Source organism: Phocoena phocoena, chromosome 3, assembly GCF_963924675.1.
Source record: "Phocoena phocoena chromosome 3, mPhoPho1.1, whole genome shotgun sequence".
NCBI classification, from domain to species: domain Eukaryota; kingdom Metazoa; phylum Chordata; class Mammalia; order Artiodactyla; family Phocoenidae; genus Phocoena; species Phocoena phocoena.
Window position 1 is genome coordinate 52,643,071 of NC_089221.1, and position 16,806 is coordinate 52,659,876.

At 38.2% G+C, this 16,806-nt stretch overlaps 1 protein-coding gene across 1 annotated transcript in view; it reads left to right on the top strand.

Annotated features, from left to right (window-relative positions):
• The window catches only part of NLN (neurolysin), a 100,393-nt gene that overhangs the window by 23,866 nt on the left and 59,721 nt on the right, over positions 1 to 16,806 (top strand). The window contains exon 2 of the mRNA XM_065875324.1: positions 14,266 to 14,525. Within this exon, the coding sequence (XP_065731396.1) occupies positions 14,266 to 14,525 (260 nt within the window). The remainder of the gene's footprint in view (positions 1 to 14,265; positions 14,526 to 16,806) is intronic.

Here is a 16,806-nt window from a genome sequence, read left to right on the forward strand (position 1 = left end):
TGATTTGGAAACTATGTTGGGAATCTAGGAGAAAGTTCACCCTGTCACAAGGCCCAGTAGCATGAGGAGCTTGAGAGAATGAGCACACGTCCTGGGGAAGGCGATGGGTTCTGCACGGATCCAGGTTTCAATTAAGACAGTGGAATAGACCGTGCTCTGAAGAGGTTGAGGATATACAGAAACTTGAGTATCAGGAGAGAGACTGGGAGTCTGGGATGGGTTCACCAGTTGGAGATGCTTTAACCTTTGGGACATTGGCAGGAATGTGAGACATAACAGGACACTTACAGCAGAGAGAAAACAGTAAGTTCACATATGTTTGATACGTTGAGGGACTAGTACCAAGAACCTTCAGGTAAAATTTTGTAACTTGAATTTTCTATCTTGGTAAGCACAGCTTATTAAGATTGATTCTCAGTTGTAAAAATAAAGGATTTGTGGAATTTAAACAATCTTGTAAAAAAGTGTTTTTTATATTTTAATGATATTGTCGATACCTTTTGGCCCTGCTTCTTGTAGAAAGAACTAAAAGTCTTTTCTTCTACATTGATGTTCTTAAAAATAGTGCTTCCTCAGACATATTTCTCAGAATGTTGTTAGGATTAAATAAGTGTTTTTAACACTGCCTGGCACATAGGAACTACTCAGTAAATGAGTTCTCCCTTCCTCACTTTCTCTGTTCTTTCTTCCCTCCAAAGAAGACACCAGGGGAACTGCTTTGCAAGTGGAAAAGAGAAAGGATACCCGTAGGAGGATACAGGCGTACATCTCATTCCTACAATGAGATCATCTAGTGCAGCACTGTTAACTAGAACTTTCTACATTGATGATAATGTTCTCTATCTGTGCTGTCCACTGTGGGAGCCACTTGCCATGGTGGCTATTGAGTATTTGAAATGTGCCTAGTGCAACTGAAGAACTGAATTTTTAATTTTATTTACTTTAAGTAACCACAGGTGGCTACTGTATTAGAAAGCATAGATGTAGTGGATAAAGTGCTGCTTGGCTGGAGGCTTCAAGGTGGAAGTAGGCTAAGTGCCTAAAAGAACAGGTGAGCCTTGGGGAGGTGCATGACTGGGCTTTGGCACTGGTGAAATCCAAAACTACGGAGCCCCGTGTGCTCTGATGAAAGGAACCTGGAGTTGAGCTGTGGCCTGTAAATTGTAAGAAGAGGGGCGATTTAGTTAAATCAATGGCTGAAAATGACAACTTTGTGATCAGTAGGGATCAAGATTAAAAAGAAATGGTTCTGACAAAATAGCCAGATGAGAAATAACTAAAAGAAACATATAGAAATTCCAGTCGAAGGGGTTGATGAAATGCAACCTTCATAGCTTGTAGAGAAACATTAGTTTCAAAGTAAATACTAGGAATATTTGCCAAATATTTTAAAGAATTGGGGCAAATTTCAGGTAATGCCATGCAAAATGTGTACTACAACACAGTAACACTATAGGGAAAGGATGGGAGCGTGGATTAAATGTAAAGTCTGGGGAAATGGAAGTTGTGACATTTTACGTAGTGGAGTTTCACTCTAGTCCTGGCTCTAATAAGACACACTTTCCTGTATGGATGTTTATTTGTGATGATGAAGGGAGATGGTGTTGCGGTAATGTTTTAGCCACGTCAGTACCATCTCATTTCAAATACATAAAGCATCTTCTGTTTGCTCAGCAATGTGCTAGGGTTGTGACACAAGGTATGTACAATGGTTATCGTGCTGGACAAGTCCTAGTCTGATTTGGCATACACAGACCAGTTGAACAGGTGGATGACAGTAATTTAAATGTCTAAAATGAATGGCACAGATAAAAGGTGATAGAAGCTCAGATCTGTATGAACTGGAATGGTCAAAGACACCTTGATGGGAGGACTTGGAGGCCTTTAAACTATACTTCAGAAGAAAATGAATCAAGCAAATCAGAACATTTCTGAAAATACATTCCATAAGATGTTTTGCTAAAGTTTTAGGACACTAATTAACTCACAGTAACTGTAGCATGCTCATTTGTCCAAACGAAATTCTTTAGCCTGGTGATCTCAGTCTCTCTACTTCTTGCTTTCTTTGCCTAAATACTTTATTTGGTTTTTGGACATAGGAGACTAGAACCCTAACAAATGCATCTTCTTGTCAATTCTAGTAGCGTATTCTGTATTATTTCTTGGTTAGAAATTCAGAGTTGTGTGTTGAAAGTGCTTTAAAGACAGGAGAAAATGAAGGTGTAGTTGGGACTGAAATAATAGAGAGCCTGGGAGTTTGTAGGGGGGGGGAAAAAGCCTAGAGTTTAATCAGACAGTTTAATCAGACAGTAGGAATCTCGGATTTAATCTAGATTTTCATGTTCACATAATTGCAGGTAATAACTCCTGTAGAGAAAGATCATGGTGTATTGCCTGCTTTCAAATTTTGTAGCTCTCAGTTGCAAAAAGTCAATAAAAAATCCTCACCAGATTCTCAAGGGTACAAGCACAGTTGCTAGAATGACTGCAAGTGCACTGGTTTTCCCACCCAAGTGCAGTTCTCCAGGGCTGCAGAGACACTGAAGGGGAGGAAGAGATCAGTGTACCAGCATCCGAAGTACTGAATGAGCTTGAAATCGTAATAAAGGAGAAAAGGAGGGATACTCAGCAAAAAAAACTGTGCAAGAGGAAAAGCGGAGACAGTGCAGGGAGAAAAATTCTCAATAGATAAAAATGTTTTAATTAGAAGTATAAGGGAATCCTTCTGTCTCCATTTCTTTTCTTTGGCAACAAGAATTATAAATCCTGAAAGGAATTAAGACAAAATCCCAGGAGGCAAGAAAAGAACATATAAGATAAAAATTTTCATGTGTTCTGTTGACCCATGAAATCATGATTTCTAACTTGTTCCTTTCTTCTTACCCCTTCTACATTTAGGGAATAATACTACTTTAAGGAAGGGGTAGCTTTATATTAGTTGCAGTAGAAACTGTACAAGGGTGATTATTGATATAGCTGTTCAGCCAAGGTAGAGCTGCTGACATCTTTTTGTTTTGTTTTGTTTTGTTTTTTGCTGCTGACATCTTTATCAGTTTAACTGAGGTGTGCCGTGGCCAAACACTCAACCTTTTGATAAATGTTCGGAAGTAAATGAAAACCAGTGGAGGTCATCTTATCAGTGAAATGTTTGACATAATTTTCTTTTAAAGCTTAACAATAATGTTTAACAATAATGAAAATTTGTTCATAGTAATTGGTTTGTACTAAGAAGAGTGGTGAAAAAAGCAGGGTATTGAGATGCAGAAGTCTTATGTTTTATTCATCAGTCTCCCTCTTGCTGTTCCCTACCTCAGTAATCCCATGGCCAGTCCCTTCACCTGTACTGCAACTTCCGTGGCTGACTCCTTGTTTAAGGCCTCAGTTCTGTGTATCCATGAGCGATTGTGGGAATGATTATTTTGGAAATTTTCAGCCAACACACTGAACTTCACATCCCTATTATTTTAGGTCACCACCAAGCCTGTGAGACCCTCCAGTCATCCATCATTTCTTATATTCTGACCTCCTTACTTGTTTTTTCTGTGCTCATTACTTTATCAGTTTTCATTCCTTTTTCCGTTAGGATCCTGTATGAGGCAAATAACATAAAAACACATTCAAACTGCCTTTAAACAATATGCTCACATAACTAGAAAGTCTAGCTCTAGGTCAGCCTTCAGAATTAGTTGATCTAAGGGATCAGTGATGTCAGTAAATATTTGGTTTCCTTTATTCTTCCAGTCACAGTGTTTATTTCATCATAAGTCAGGTTCCACTCTTTCTCGTAAGATAGATGCCAGCTACAGTCAAGGACACCAGCTTGCTCAGTTACATTCAATAGGAATGAGACCCCTTTCTCTCACAGGAGTTCTGAGGGTGGGGGCAACCACCTTCAAAGTTCATGGACTTTGCTGGGGAGGCATGGGCACTGGGAAGAAAATGTGTATGTAATCAGATGGGGAAGAGGTGAATGACTGGACAGCCAACACATATTTAGCTATTGGTTGTACTCGGACTCCTCCTTTGTTATTTCTGGAGCCCTTGTCCCATAGTAAACAGACTCCTCCATTTCTTCATATTCTCTGGATCCTCTCTTCTCCTCTTAACCTTTACTGAAATCCACTCAACTCTGAGGAAAGTTTTCCCCATCTCTGGTTCTTCTACACCCCATACCACTAAGTAAGGAGGAAAGATCCACATCTTCTTTGTTGCCCACTCCCACCATGTCTCCCGTTATACTCCCAGACCAACACTTCTTCACCATGGTATAAAAACACCTTCAAGGCTCACGGGACCCTGCTCATGATGTCCTCTCCCACCCACCTGGTTGGTCCCGTCCATTCTTTGAAGGTTTTGGTTCCTGGTTCAGTCTTCCTTTCTACTCCCAGGCCCAGCCATCAAGCTGCTGATGCCAGTGTTCACGTAGACAGTCGGTTCTTTGCAGTCTTCAACTCATTTATATCAGTCCATTTCCAAGAAAGTATCCTGGTTCCTGTCAGGCTTAATCTTTGATTTCTTAAATTCAAACATCTCTCTTTTTTTTTTTTTTTTTACTATAACCTAACTACTTCCATTTTACCTGTTTCATTGATTTTACTGAGATTGTAGTCTCTTCCTATCTAAAACAATTTGCTCTGCTCATGGTATATATGCCATTTCTTCCTACCTCCAGTAAGACCTTGCTCCATACGTGGTTTTTTTTTTTTTTGGCTACACCGTGCAGCATGCAGATGCAGGATCATAGTTCCCTGACCAGGAATCAAACCCATGCCCCCATGCATGGAAGCACAGAGTCTTAACCACTGGACCACCATGGAAGTCCCAGTGCTTATGCCATTTAATAATTAATTTTTAAAATTTGTTTCAAATAGAATCATAAAAAATGTTAAATTGCTCAAACAATGTATTCAAAGAAAACATAAATGAGTATTTATTTTCAAATATTTTGAGGTAAGACCAAGGCCTTTTGGTTAAGGATGAATCGCTGGATTGGCATTCCTCACTGTCCTTGAATAAACTCTACCAGAAATGCATTATTTTCATTTCTAGTTTCAGTTTCTTTAAAGTGAAGCAAGAACACTCCTGACACACATAAGTAATCTGAATTCAGAAGCCTTCTGAATCTTTGTAATTCTTTTCTCAATCTTCTATAACAGCAGTTTTTTGGTTGGCTTTTTAGTAACTGTCTTTTTTAAAGTATTCCCAAGATAGTTTACTGAAAAAACAGATCATTCTTTTTGCATGCATTTAATCAGTTAAATATTTAACTTACGTTAAAATGAGTATAGAGGGGTGGAGTCGAGATGGAAGACCAGGAGGATGTGGAGTTCGAGTCTCCTCACAACTAGGGCACCTACCAGGCACTGGTGGGGGACCATGGACACCTAAGGGGGTGGGAGGAACCCCCGAGCGACTGGGTAGGACGTGGGGGGGGGGCGTGGACGGGGGGAGGAGAAGTGGAAGTGGGACGGGAGGCGGGTCCCAGGCCTGATCGTCTTCCCTGTAAGGCTCCCTCTCGCCATGCTGAGCCTAAGCCCCACCCCCACATCTCCACTCAGGGCCTTACCTCCCTCCAACTGTGTGGGTCCCCAGCCTAGGCCCTGCCCCTGCCTAAGCCCTGCCCCCCTGCCTAAGCTCCACCCCCCACAGCCAAGGCCTTTTCTGGCCTTTTTTTCTTTTTTTTAATAAATTTATTTACTTATTTATTTTATTTTTGCTGTGTTGGGTCTCCACTGCTGCACGCGGGCCCTCTCCAGTTGCGGCGTGTGGGAGCCACTCCTCGCCGCGGTGCGTGGGCCTCTCATTGCGGTGGCCTCTCCCGCTGTGGAGCATGGGCTCCAGGCACGTGGGCTTCAGTAGTTGTGGCATGCAGGCTCAGGATTTGTGGCTCGCGGGCTCTAGAGCGCAGGCTCAGCCGCTGTGGCACACAGGCTCAGCTCCTCTGTGGCATGCGGGATCCTCCCGGACCACAGCTCGAACCCACATCCCCTGCATTGGCAGGTGGATTCTTAACCACTGTGCCACCAGGGAAGCCCCTGGCCTTTTTTTCTTTTCTTTTCTTTTTAGGTTGTGGTTCTGTTTTATATTTTTATTTTTTCTAATAAGTTTTTTATTTTTCTACTTTTATTTTATTCTCTATTCTTTGTTGTTGTTCTGTTCCTTTTGGCTTGCTCCCCCCACCCCTTTTTTTTCTGTTGTTCTGTTTTATCTTGTTGTTGTTACTTCACTTATATTTTTATTTTTCCTAGTATATTTTTCATTTTTCTAATTTTATTTTTTATTCTTTGTTATTTTACTGCTCCCTTTTTTTTTTTTTTTTCTTTCACTATGCCACATGGCTTGCAGGATCTTGGTTCCCAGGCTAGAGGTCATACCTGAGCTCCTATGGTGGGAGCACCAAGTCCAAACTGCTAGACTACCAGAGAACCTCAGACTCCAGGGAATATTAAGCAGAGTGAGGTCTCCTGGAGGTCCTCATCTTGGCACCAGAACCTGGCTCTACCCAACTGCCTGCAAACTCCAGTGCGGGATGTTGCAGGCCAAACAACCAGTAAGACAGGAACACAGCCCCAACACAGCCCCACCCATCAAAAAGAATGAGAAAACAAAAAAATATGTTACAGACGAAGGAGCAAGGTAAAAACCTACAAGACCAAATAAATGAAGAGGAAATAGGCAACCTACCTGAAAAAGAATTCAGAGTAATGATAGTAAAGATGAGCCAAAATCTCGGAAATGAATGGAGGCACAAATCAAGAAAATACAAGAAATGTTTCCCCTAACATGGGAGAGGAAATAGCCACCCAAGTCCAGGAAGTGCAGAAAGCCCCATACAGGATAGACCCTAAGAGAAACACATCGAGACACATATTAATCAAACTGGCAAAAATTAAATTCAAAGAAAAAAAATTAAAATCAGCAAGGGAAAAGCAACAAATAACATACAAGGGAATCCCCATAAGGTTATCAGCTGATTTTTCAGCAGAAACTGTAGGCCAGAAGGGAGTGGCAGGATATATTTAAAGTGATGAAAGGGAAAAAGTCTACACTCTACTCCACAAGGATCTCATTCAGATTCAACGGAGAAATCAAAAGCTTTACAGACAAGAAAAGCTAAGAGAGTTCAGCACCACTAAACCAGGTTTACAACAAATGCTAAAGGAACTTCTCTAGGAGGGAAACACAAGGGAAGAAAAAGACCCACAAAAACAAACCCAAAACAATTAAGAAAATGGTAATAGGAACATACATATCAGTAATCACCTTGAATGTAAATGGATTAAATTTTCCAACCAAAAGACACAAACTGGCTGAATGGCTACAAAAATAAGACCTGTATATATGCTGCCTACAAGACACCCACTTCAGACCTAGGGACACATACAGACTGAAAGTGAGAGGATGGAAAAAGATATTCCATGCAAATGGAAATCACAAGAAAGCTGGAGTAGCAATACTCATATCAGATAAAATAGACTTTAAAATAAAGACTGTTGGGCTTCCCTGGTGTCGCAGTGGTTGAGAGTCCACCTGCCGATGCAGGGGACATGGGTTGGTGCCCCGGTCCGGGAAGATCCTACATGCCGCAGAGTGGCTGGGCCCATGAGCCATGGCCGCTGAGCCTGCGTGTCTGGAGCCTGTGCTCCACAACGGGAGAGGCCACAACAGTGAGAGGCCCGCGTAGCGCAAAAAATAATAATAATAATTAAAAAAATAAGGACTGTTACAAGAGATAAGGAAGGACAATACATAGTGATCAAGGGATCAATCCAAGAAGAAGATATAACAATTATAAATATTTATGCACCCAACATAGGAGCACCTCAGTACCTAAGGCAAATGCTAACAGCCATAAAAGGGGAAATGGACAGTAACACAATAATAGTGGGGGACTTTAACACCCCACTTACACCAATGGACAGATCATTCAGACAGAAAATAAATAAGGAAACACAAGCTTTAAATGACACAATAGACCAGATAGAGTTAATTGATATTTATAAGACATTCCATCCAAATGCAGAATACACTTTCTCCTCAAGTGCACACGGAACATTCTCCAGGATATAAATCACATCTTGGGTCACAAATCAAGCCTCAGAAAATTTAAGAAAATTGAAATTGTATCAAGCATCTTTTCCGGCCACAATGCTATGAGATTAAAAATCAATTACAGGAAAAAAAACTGTAAAAAACACAGATATATGGAGGCTAAACAGTGCACTGCTAAATAACCAAGAGATCGCTGAAGAAGTCAAAGAGGAAATCAAAAAATACCTAGAGGCAAATGACAACAAAAACATGACAACCCAAAACCTATGGGATGCAGCAAAAGCAATTCTAAAGGGGAAGTTTATAGCAATTCAATCTCACCTCAAGAAACAAGAAAAATCTCAAATAAACAATCTAAACTTACACCTAAAGCAACTAGAAAAAGAAGAACAAAGCAAACCAAAAATTAATAGAAGGAAAGAAATCATAAAGATCAGAGCAGAAATAAATGAAATAGAAACAAAACAATAGCAAAGATCAGTAAAACTCAGAATTAGTTCTTTGAGAAGATAAACAAAATTGATAAACCATTAGCCAGACTCATCAAGAAAAAAAGGGAGAGGACTCAATAAACTTAGAAATGAAAAAGGAAAAATTACAACTGACACCACAGAAATACAAAGCATCATAAGAGACTACTACAAGCAACTCTATGCCAATAAAATGGACAACCTGGAAGAAATGGAAAAATCCTTAGAAAGGTATAACCTTCCAAGACTGAACCAGGAAGAAATACAAAATATGAACAGACCAATCACAAGTAATGGGATTGGAACTGTGATTTTAAATTTTCCAACAAACGAAGTCCAGGACCAGATGGATTCACAGGCGAATTCTATTAAACATTTAGAGAAGAGCTAACACCTATCTTTCTCAAACTCGTTCAAAAAATTGCAGAGGGAGGAACACTCCCAAACTCGTTCAAGGAGGCCACCATCACCCTGATACTAAAACCAGACAAAGATATCACAAAAAAGGAAAATTACAGACCAATGTCACTGATGAATTTAGACACAAAAATCCTCAACAAAATACTAGCAAACAGAATCCAACAACACGTTAAAAAGGTCATGCACCATGATCAAGTGAGATTTATCCCAGGAATGCAAGGATTCTTCAGCATACACAAATCAATGTGATACACCATATTAACAAGTTAAAGAATAAAAACCATATGATCATCTCAACAGATGCAGAAAAAGCTTTTGACAGAATTCAACACCCATTTATGATAAAAGACTCTCCAGAAAGTGGGCATAGAGGGAATATACCTCAGCATAACAAAGGCCATGTATGACAAACCCACAGCAAACATCATTCTCAATGGTGAAAAACTCAAAGCATTTCCTCTAAGATGAGGAACATCAAGACAAGGATGTCCATTCTCGCCACTGTTATTCAACATAGTTTTGGAAGTCCTATCCACGGCAATCAGAGCAGAAAAAGAAATAAAAGGAATACAAATTGGAAAAGAAGAAGTAAAACTGTCACTGTTTGCAGATGACATGATACTGTACATAGAAAATTTTAAGGAGGCCACTCAAAGCTACTAGAGCTAACCAATGAAGTTGGTAAGGTTGCAGAATACAAAATTAATGAACAGAAATCTCTTGCATTCCTATACACTAAAAACAAAAGATCAGAAAGAGAAATTAAGGAAACAATCCCATTTACCATTTCAACAAAAAGAATAAAATACCTAAGGAGGAATAAATAAAATACCTTAGGTAGGAATAATACCTAAGGAGGCAAAAGACCTGTACTCAGAAAACTATAAAACACTGAGAAAGAAATCAAAGATGACAAACAGATGGAGAGATATGCCATGTTCCTGGATGGTAGAATCAAAATTGTGAAAATGACTGTACTACCCAAAGCAATCTACAGGTTCAGTGCAATCCCTATCAAATTACCAATGGCATTTTTCACAGAATTAAAACAAAAAATTTTACAATTGTATGGAAACACAAAATACCCCTAATAGCGAAAGCAATCTTGAGAAAGAAAAATGGAGCTGGAGGAATCAGGCTCCTGGACTTCAGACTATACTACAAAGCTACAGTAATCAAGGCAGTAGGGTACTGGTACAAAAACAGAAATATAGATCCATGGTATAGGATAGAAAACCCAGAGATAAACCCATGCACCTATGGTCACCTTATCTATAACAAAGGAGGCAAGAACATACAATGGAGAAAAGAAAGCCTCTTCAATAAGTGGTGCTGGGAAAACTGGACAACTACATGTAAAAGAATGAAATTAGAGCACTCCCTAACACCATACACAAGAATAAACTCAGAATGGATTCAAGACCTAAATGTAAAACTCTTAGAGGAAAACATGGGAATAACATTCTTTGACATAAATCTCAGCAAGATCTTTTATGAACCACCTCCTAGAGTAATGAAAATAAAAACAAAAATAAGCAAATGGGACCTAATGACTTTTGCACAGCAAAGGAAACTATGAACAAGACAAAAAGAGAACCCTCAGAATGGGAGAAAATATTTGCAAACTAATCAGCGGACAAAGGATTAATCTCTGAAATATACAAACAGCTCATGCAGCTCAATACCAAAAAAACAACCCAACAAAAAATGGGCAGAAGACCTAAATAGACATTTCATGAAAGAAGACATACAGATGGCCAAGAGGCACATGAAAAGCTGCTCAACATCACTAATAATTAGAGAAATGCAGATCAAAACTACACCTCACACTGGTCAGAATGGCCTTCATCAAAAAATCTACAAAAAATAAACGCTGCAGAGGGTGTCGAGAAAAGGGAACCCTCTTGCATTGTTGGTGGGAATGTAAATTGATACAGCCACTGTGGAGAACAGTATGGAGGTTCCTTAAAAAACTAAAAATAGAACTACCATATGACTCAGCAATCCCACTACTGGTATAATTCAAAAGGACACATGTACCCAATGTTCATTGCAGCACTATTTACAATAGCCAGGACATGGAAACAACCTAAATGTCCATCAACAGATGAGTGGATAAAGAAGATGTGGTACATATATATAATGGAATATTACTTAGCCATAAAAAGGAGTGAAATTGGGTCATTCATAGAGATGTGGATGGACCTACATCCACATCTCTGCGAATGTAGGGATGAGTTTGTCTTACAGAGTGAAATGTCAGAAAAACAAATATTGTATATTAATGCATATATGTGGAATCTAGAAAAATGCTACAGATGGATGAACCTATTTTCAGGGCAGGAGTAGAAACACAGACATAGAGAACAGACATGTGGACACGGGGGGAAGAGTAGAGTGGGATGAATTGGGAGATTAGGTTTGACATAAATACACTACCATGTGTAAAATAGATAGCTAGTGGGAACATGCTGTATAGCACAGGGAGCTCAGCTCAGTGATCTGTGATGACATAGATGGGTGGGATGAGGGAGGGGAGGGAGGTTCAAGAGGGAGGGGATACAGGTATACATATAGCTGATTCATTTCATTGTACAGCAGAAACTAACACAACATTGTAAAGCAATTATACTCCAATAAAAAATTGATATAAAATAAAATAATTAAAAGGAAATGAGTATAGTAAGCATAAACAGGTTTTGGAGCAATTGAACTTGACTCTTGGTGAGTATATAACTCAACTGGTTGAAGGAGAAATGTGGAAATACATTGGAAAATAATCTGCCAGCCTTGAGTGTAACCATCAACCAGTATGTTTCACATAGACAGTATCAGTTATTGTAGAGAGACAGTTAAAGGGGGTCAGTGTTCTGGCTTCTCCTATGTTAAAAATGCACCCTTCTATATCTCAGCCCCTTATACTGCGTTAGCTCTCCTTGTTTTCACAGCCAGCTCTATGGAGAGTTGCTGAGGTGCACTCTCTCCGGTTCTTTACCATCTCCATAGCCCTCGATCATAGTAATCTGACTTGCACTTCTGCCACCCCCCTAACACTGCTCTTGCCAGTCATCAATGACGTTCCTGTTGCTGAATTCAACAGAGACTCTTGTGTCTTTCTTGAGATTTGTACAACATTTCATACTGTTATTCACTCCCTATTTCAGTGCGTGCTTTTCACAATTCCTAAAACCCAACCTACTTGGTTTTCTTTCTACCTCAATGCTTAAACTAGAGTTAGAGCTCTGTTGTTCTTCTGTTCTCACTCTGCAAATTCCCTTGGGCTAGTTCAACCACCCATGTAACTCCAATTACATTTTTTTTAATATCTATCTTTTTTTTTTTTTTTTTTTTTTTTGTCGCGTCAGGTCTTAGTTGCAGCACACGGGCTCTGTGTAGTGCCGCGCGGGCTTAGTTGCCCCCACGGCATCTGGGATCTTAGTTTCCCAACCGGGGATTGAACCGGCGTCCCCTGCATTGCAAGACCGATTCTTAACCACTGGACCATCCGGGAAGTCTCCTCCAATTACATTTACTAGTAATGAATTCCACTTATGTGTGCTACAGCCGCTTCAGACTTGGCACGTCCAAAACTGAATTCCCTTTGTCCCACCAGAGAGCCTCCTCCTTCATCTGAGTCCCCTGTTTTAGCGACAGAGCCTCTGTCCATCCCTCCAATTCCAAGACAGAAGCCTGGACGTCATCCTTGAGTATCTCACCTCCTCCCGACATCCATTCAATACCAAGTCATATTGATTCTTCTTAGTGAATATCTACTAAATCACTCCAATTCCCCCTGTTTCCTAGTTAGGTATACCATAATATTATGCCCCAGTTACCATTATAGCTTCTCTCTGGGAATGATCTCTCTTTCCTAAACATTTCAACTCACTATAATTTGAGCGATTTCTTTAAAATGCATGTCTTTTCTCATCTCTCACCTGATTAAAATCCTTCAGTGGCTCTGTCATTGCCTTCAGAGTAGGTTTGAACTCAAATGATTCCCAAGGCTCTTCATTCTCTAGTCCCTACTTAACTTTTTCAGATTTTTCTTTCCTTACAACCTTTGACCTTTGGATAATTTCTGCACATTGTTCAGATCTTGGCTTGCTCACTGTTCCTTCTAGAAAATCTTTCTGGAAAAGCTCCTTCTGTGCTCTTTCAGAGTTCTCCCTGTTGGCACTCATCTCAATGCAGTACAATTACCCATTTATCAATTAGTCTTCTCCATGATATAAATAGCAGGGTCCCAATCAATTTGCCTTTTTATCCTTCGTGCCTGTCACAATGACCAGACACAGTGCATACTCATAAATATCTGTTGAACAAATGACATTAAACAAGTCACTTAGCCTCTCTGAGTCTCAACTGCATCATCTGTTAAAAAGGAATATTGTCCTGCCTATGGTTGTTTTGGGGTCTTGTAAGATAATAGGAATTAAGTTTAGTATTGTGGTTAAGAGAGTGGGTTCTGGATCTGTAGTACCTGGTTTTTAATCCTAGTTCCCACCATGTAGCCAGCTGTGTGACCTTGGGCAAGTTACTTAACTTCTCTGTGTTTTAGTTACTTTGGTTAAATGGAAACAACCACAGTATCTGTCTCATAGTATTGTTGTAGGGACTGAGTTAATAAATGGAAAGTAATTAATACAGTGCCTAAACACAATAAATGTTAGCTATTATAATATTTTTATTTATAAGTTCTAGAATTATATATTATAAATATATATACACACATATGGCATCAGTTTTTAGTTTCAGTGTTTTAAGTGGGTAAATGGTTGGTATCATTCCTTTATCTTTTAGGATAATACCATAGCTATACCAGATTTTATTTTTTAAGTCTTAAATTCAAATTGCCATAGTTGATTTACATGAAATTTTGGTAAAACATTTTTTAAATTGTTGTTCAATATAGAAAGAATTTTGAAAATGTTTCCTTGCAGAATATCAAAATATTGATTCTACATACATAGTAGGTGGATATTAGCACAGGAAAAATGTTTAAGTAAGAAAGATTACTGGTTTAATTTATAAAGGATAATTATTATGTCTTTGACACCTAACTTTATTTCTCTATATGATTTAATTACATAAGCAATTCAGTGTTTGGAAAGTCCAAATTCCATTAACTCTGTAACTATTCAAGAAAACAAGAAAGTAAAGAGCCTTTAGTTTTGTGCATATGTATTCACCTGAAAGAAATTTGCTCAGTTTTAGTAAAAAATTCTTTTTACTTTAAAATTTAGTTAGATAATACACATTTGTGTGTTGACTTTGAACCAACAAAATGCCTAATTTTTATCTTTTTTCTGATTCTTTGTAGAATTGGTGGTTCCAGGATTTTATTCAGAATGACTTTAGGAAAAGAAGTGATGTCTCCTCTTCAGGCAATGTCTTCCTATACTGCAGCTGGCAGAAATGTTTTAAGATGGGATCTTTCACCAGAGCAAATTAAAACAAGAACTGAGGAGCTCATTGCACAGACCAAACAGGTGTACGATAATATTGCAATGCTTGACATTGAGGAAGTAACTTACGCGAACTGTTTGCAGGCACTGGCAGATGTAGAAGTGAAGTATATAGGTGGGTAGGATGCAAAAGCACATCAATATTTCATTTTGTGGGCATCATAACCCATTTTATGCTTCCTGTCTTGGCAATTCATTTTCCAATTTTACAAGACATTGATTTTTACATAATGCTTTGTAATTGCTTAAATGATTAATGATTCATAATTGCTTAGAATTATTTATATTACCTGAGTTAAAAAATTTTATTATGTGGCAGAGGTGCTGTCAAATGTACAGTCTCATTACAACTGCTTTCTGGAGAGCAATATATATCAAAACTTTTGAGAAGTTCATACCCTAGCCCCGTAATTAATTCCACATCTAGGCATAATCTAAAGAAATAATCAGATATAGGAAAAATCATGTATAAACTTATGTATAAACAGGTACTCTATCATAGCAAAAGCTTGGAAACAACCCCTAAGTGTCAACAAGTAGAATAGCTAAATAAATTATGGTACATTCACCCTCTGTAACATTATGTAGCCATTAAAATCATGTTTAGGAGACGTATTTAATAACATTAAAAGGACAGAGAAAGAAAACAAATTTTAATAATGGCCAATATTTTTGGTACTAGGTTTATAGTCTTTCTGTGATTTGTAGATCACTTTTGGTTAAACATGAATTCTTTAAAGTTATTATAAAAATGAACACATTAAATTTAGTTTCTTTATCATTAATATTTCAGTAGGGATATAATGGGTACATTTTTATACATTTGTATTTCTTTTTAAGATATTGTCCATCTGTCCCACCTGTCTAAATGCTAATATATGGATTAAAACAGTGATCACAAAGATAAATGATCCAAAGGAGACTTTCAGAACAATTGATAATGGAGCTAAGATAAATTTGATATTTTAAGTGATCTTTCTCAAAGAACAGTGTGTTATTTGGAAGCAACCATTCATTGTTTTTTCAGGTTTATAGTTGATTTTTCATTTACTCTTCATGTTTTTCTCTATTTTCCATATTTCCTACACTTAAAATATATTATTTTAATAATATAAGTATTAAACCCTTTGAGTTGTAAGGAATGAAGATTCATGCCAGTTTTCTCAAAGAATTGGATATATTTTGTAGGATAATTATGGCTAAACAACCTTGTCTGTGTAGCCAGGCATCATAAGAACATAGGCTGTCTGTAGAACTGAATTATCATAAGCATTTGTATGGATTCTGGAATTTGGAAGGTTGTCCAAAATCCTGCACAGCCCTAGTGACCTAGTCATCTCTTTTTCCCCACCAAGAGTTCCCTACCCTATGTCCCACCATAATAGGGACTTGGCTACTTTCTCTTCCCTCTGCATTTCTGTTTCAGTTTCTGCCTCTTAATACCAACTGCTTCACTCTCATTAATAGCCACTAAATCTTGCTACAAGCCTTGAGCTTAAACTCTTCAGTAAAAAAAGTCTGGTTGGTCTTGTAGTTAAAGTCAAAGGAATGGAGGCGGTCCCCATTCAGCAGAGCTTTCCCAGCAGGCAATTTCGTGTGCATCTCCCACCCTGTATGTGGTTTGTCCTTGGTTCACATACTCACTTCTTCAGTCACTTATGACTAAGACGGTGTGCCAGCCTAGTAGCTTATGCATTTAGCAAATGTAAAAATAGGTGGGGAAAAAATCTTTAAAACAGAATTATCTTAAATTCTGTTTTTTCTTCCAGCCATACATCTTTTAAATATACCTTTAGTTTTGTGATATTTTTTCTTCCTCTCCTGTAAATTTATCTTTATGGGTTAATCATAAAAATGTTTGAGTTTCGGATTAGAGTTTTAAAGACTAACTTTCTCTTATCTGTGTATGTTCTCAGCCTCCTGCAGTAGCTGTTAAAACCCCATTTGTCCAGTGTCAGGTACCGGGCATCAACATTGTTTATAGTTTGGCAGTGAGAACATAAGTCTGGTTCCAGGTCTTTGTGGCAAAGTAAGGAAGGAAATGGTTTTCAATATTATTGTTTGTTTAAGAATATGTTTCCAGTTTTAGACTCCTGCATTTTGTTCTGCTCATTTAAGTTCTTGAGCAATTTTGATTCCTTCTTAACATCTTTTTGAGCTAATTTTTAAAAGTAAACAGAAATTGTGACTATCTAGTTAACTCACTTAAACAAGTGCTGTATGTATTAAATGTTAAATCTTACATTCTTTTCTTTCTTTAATCAAGGGACAAAAATGATATATTAAATCTAAAATAATTATCTAATTTGATTTTTTTAAAACACTATGAATTTATTGATTTGTGGCAATTTTTTTACAGCTTTCTTTGTGACAATGTTTTAAGAGGACTGATATGC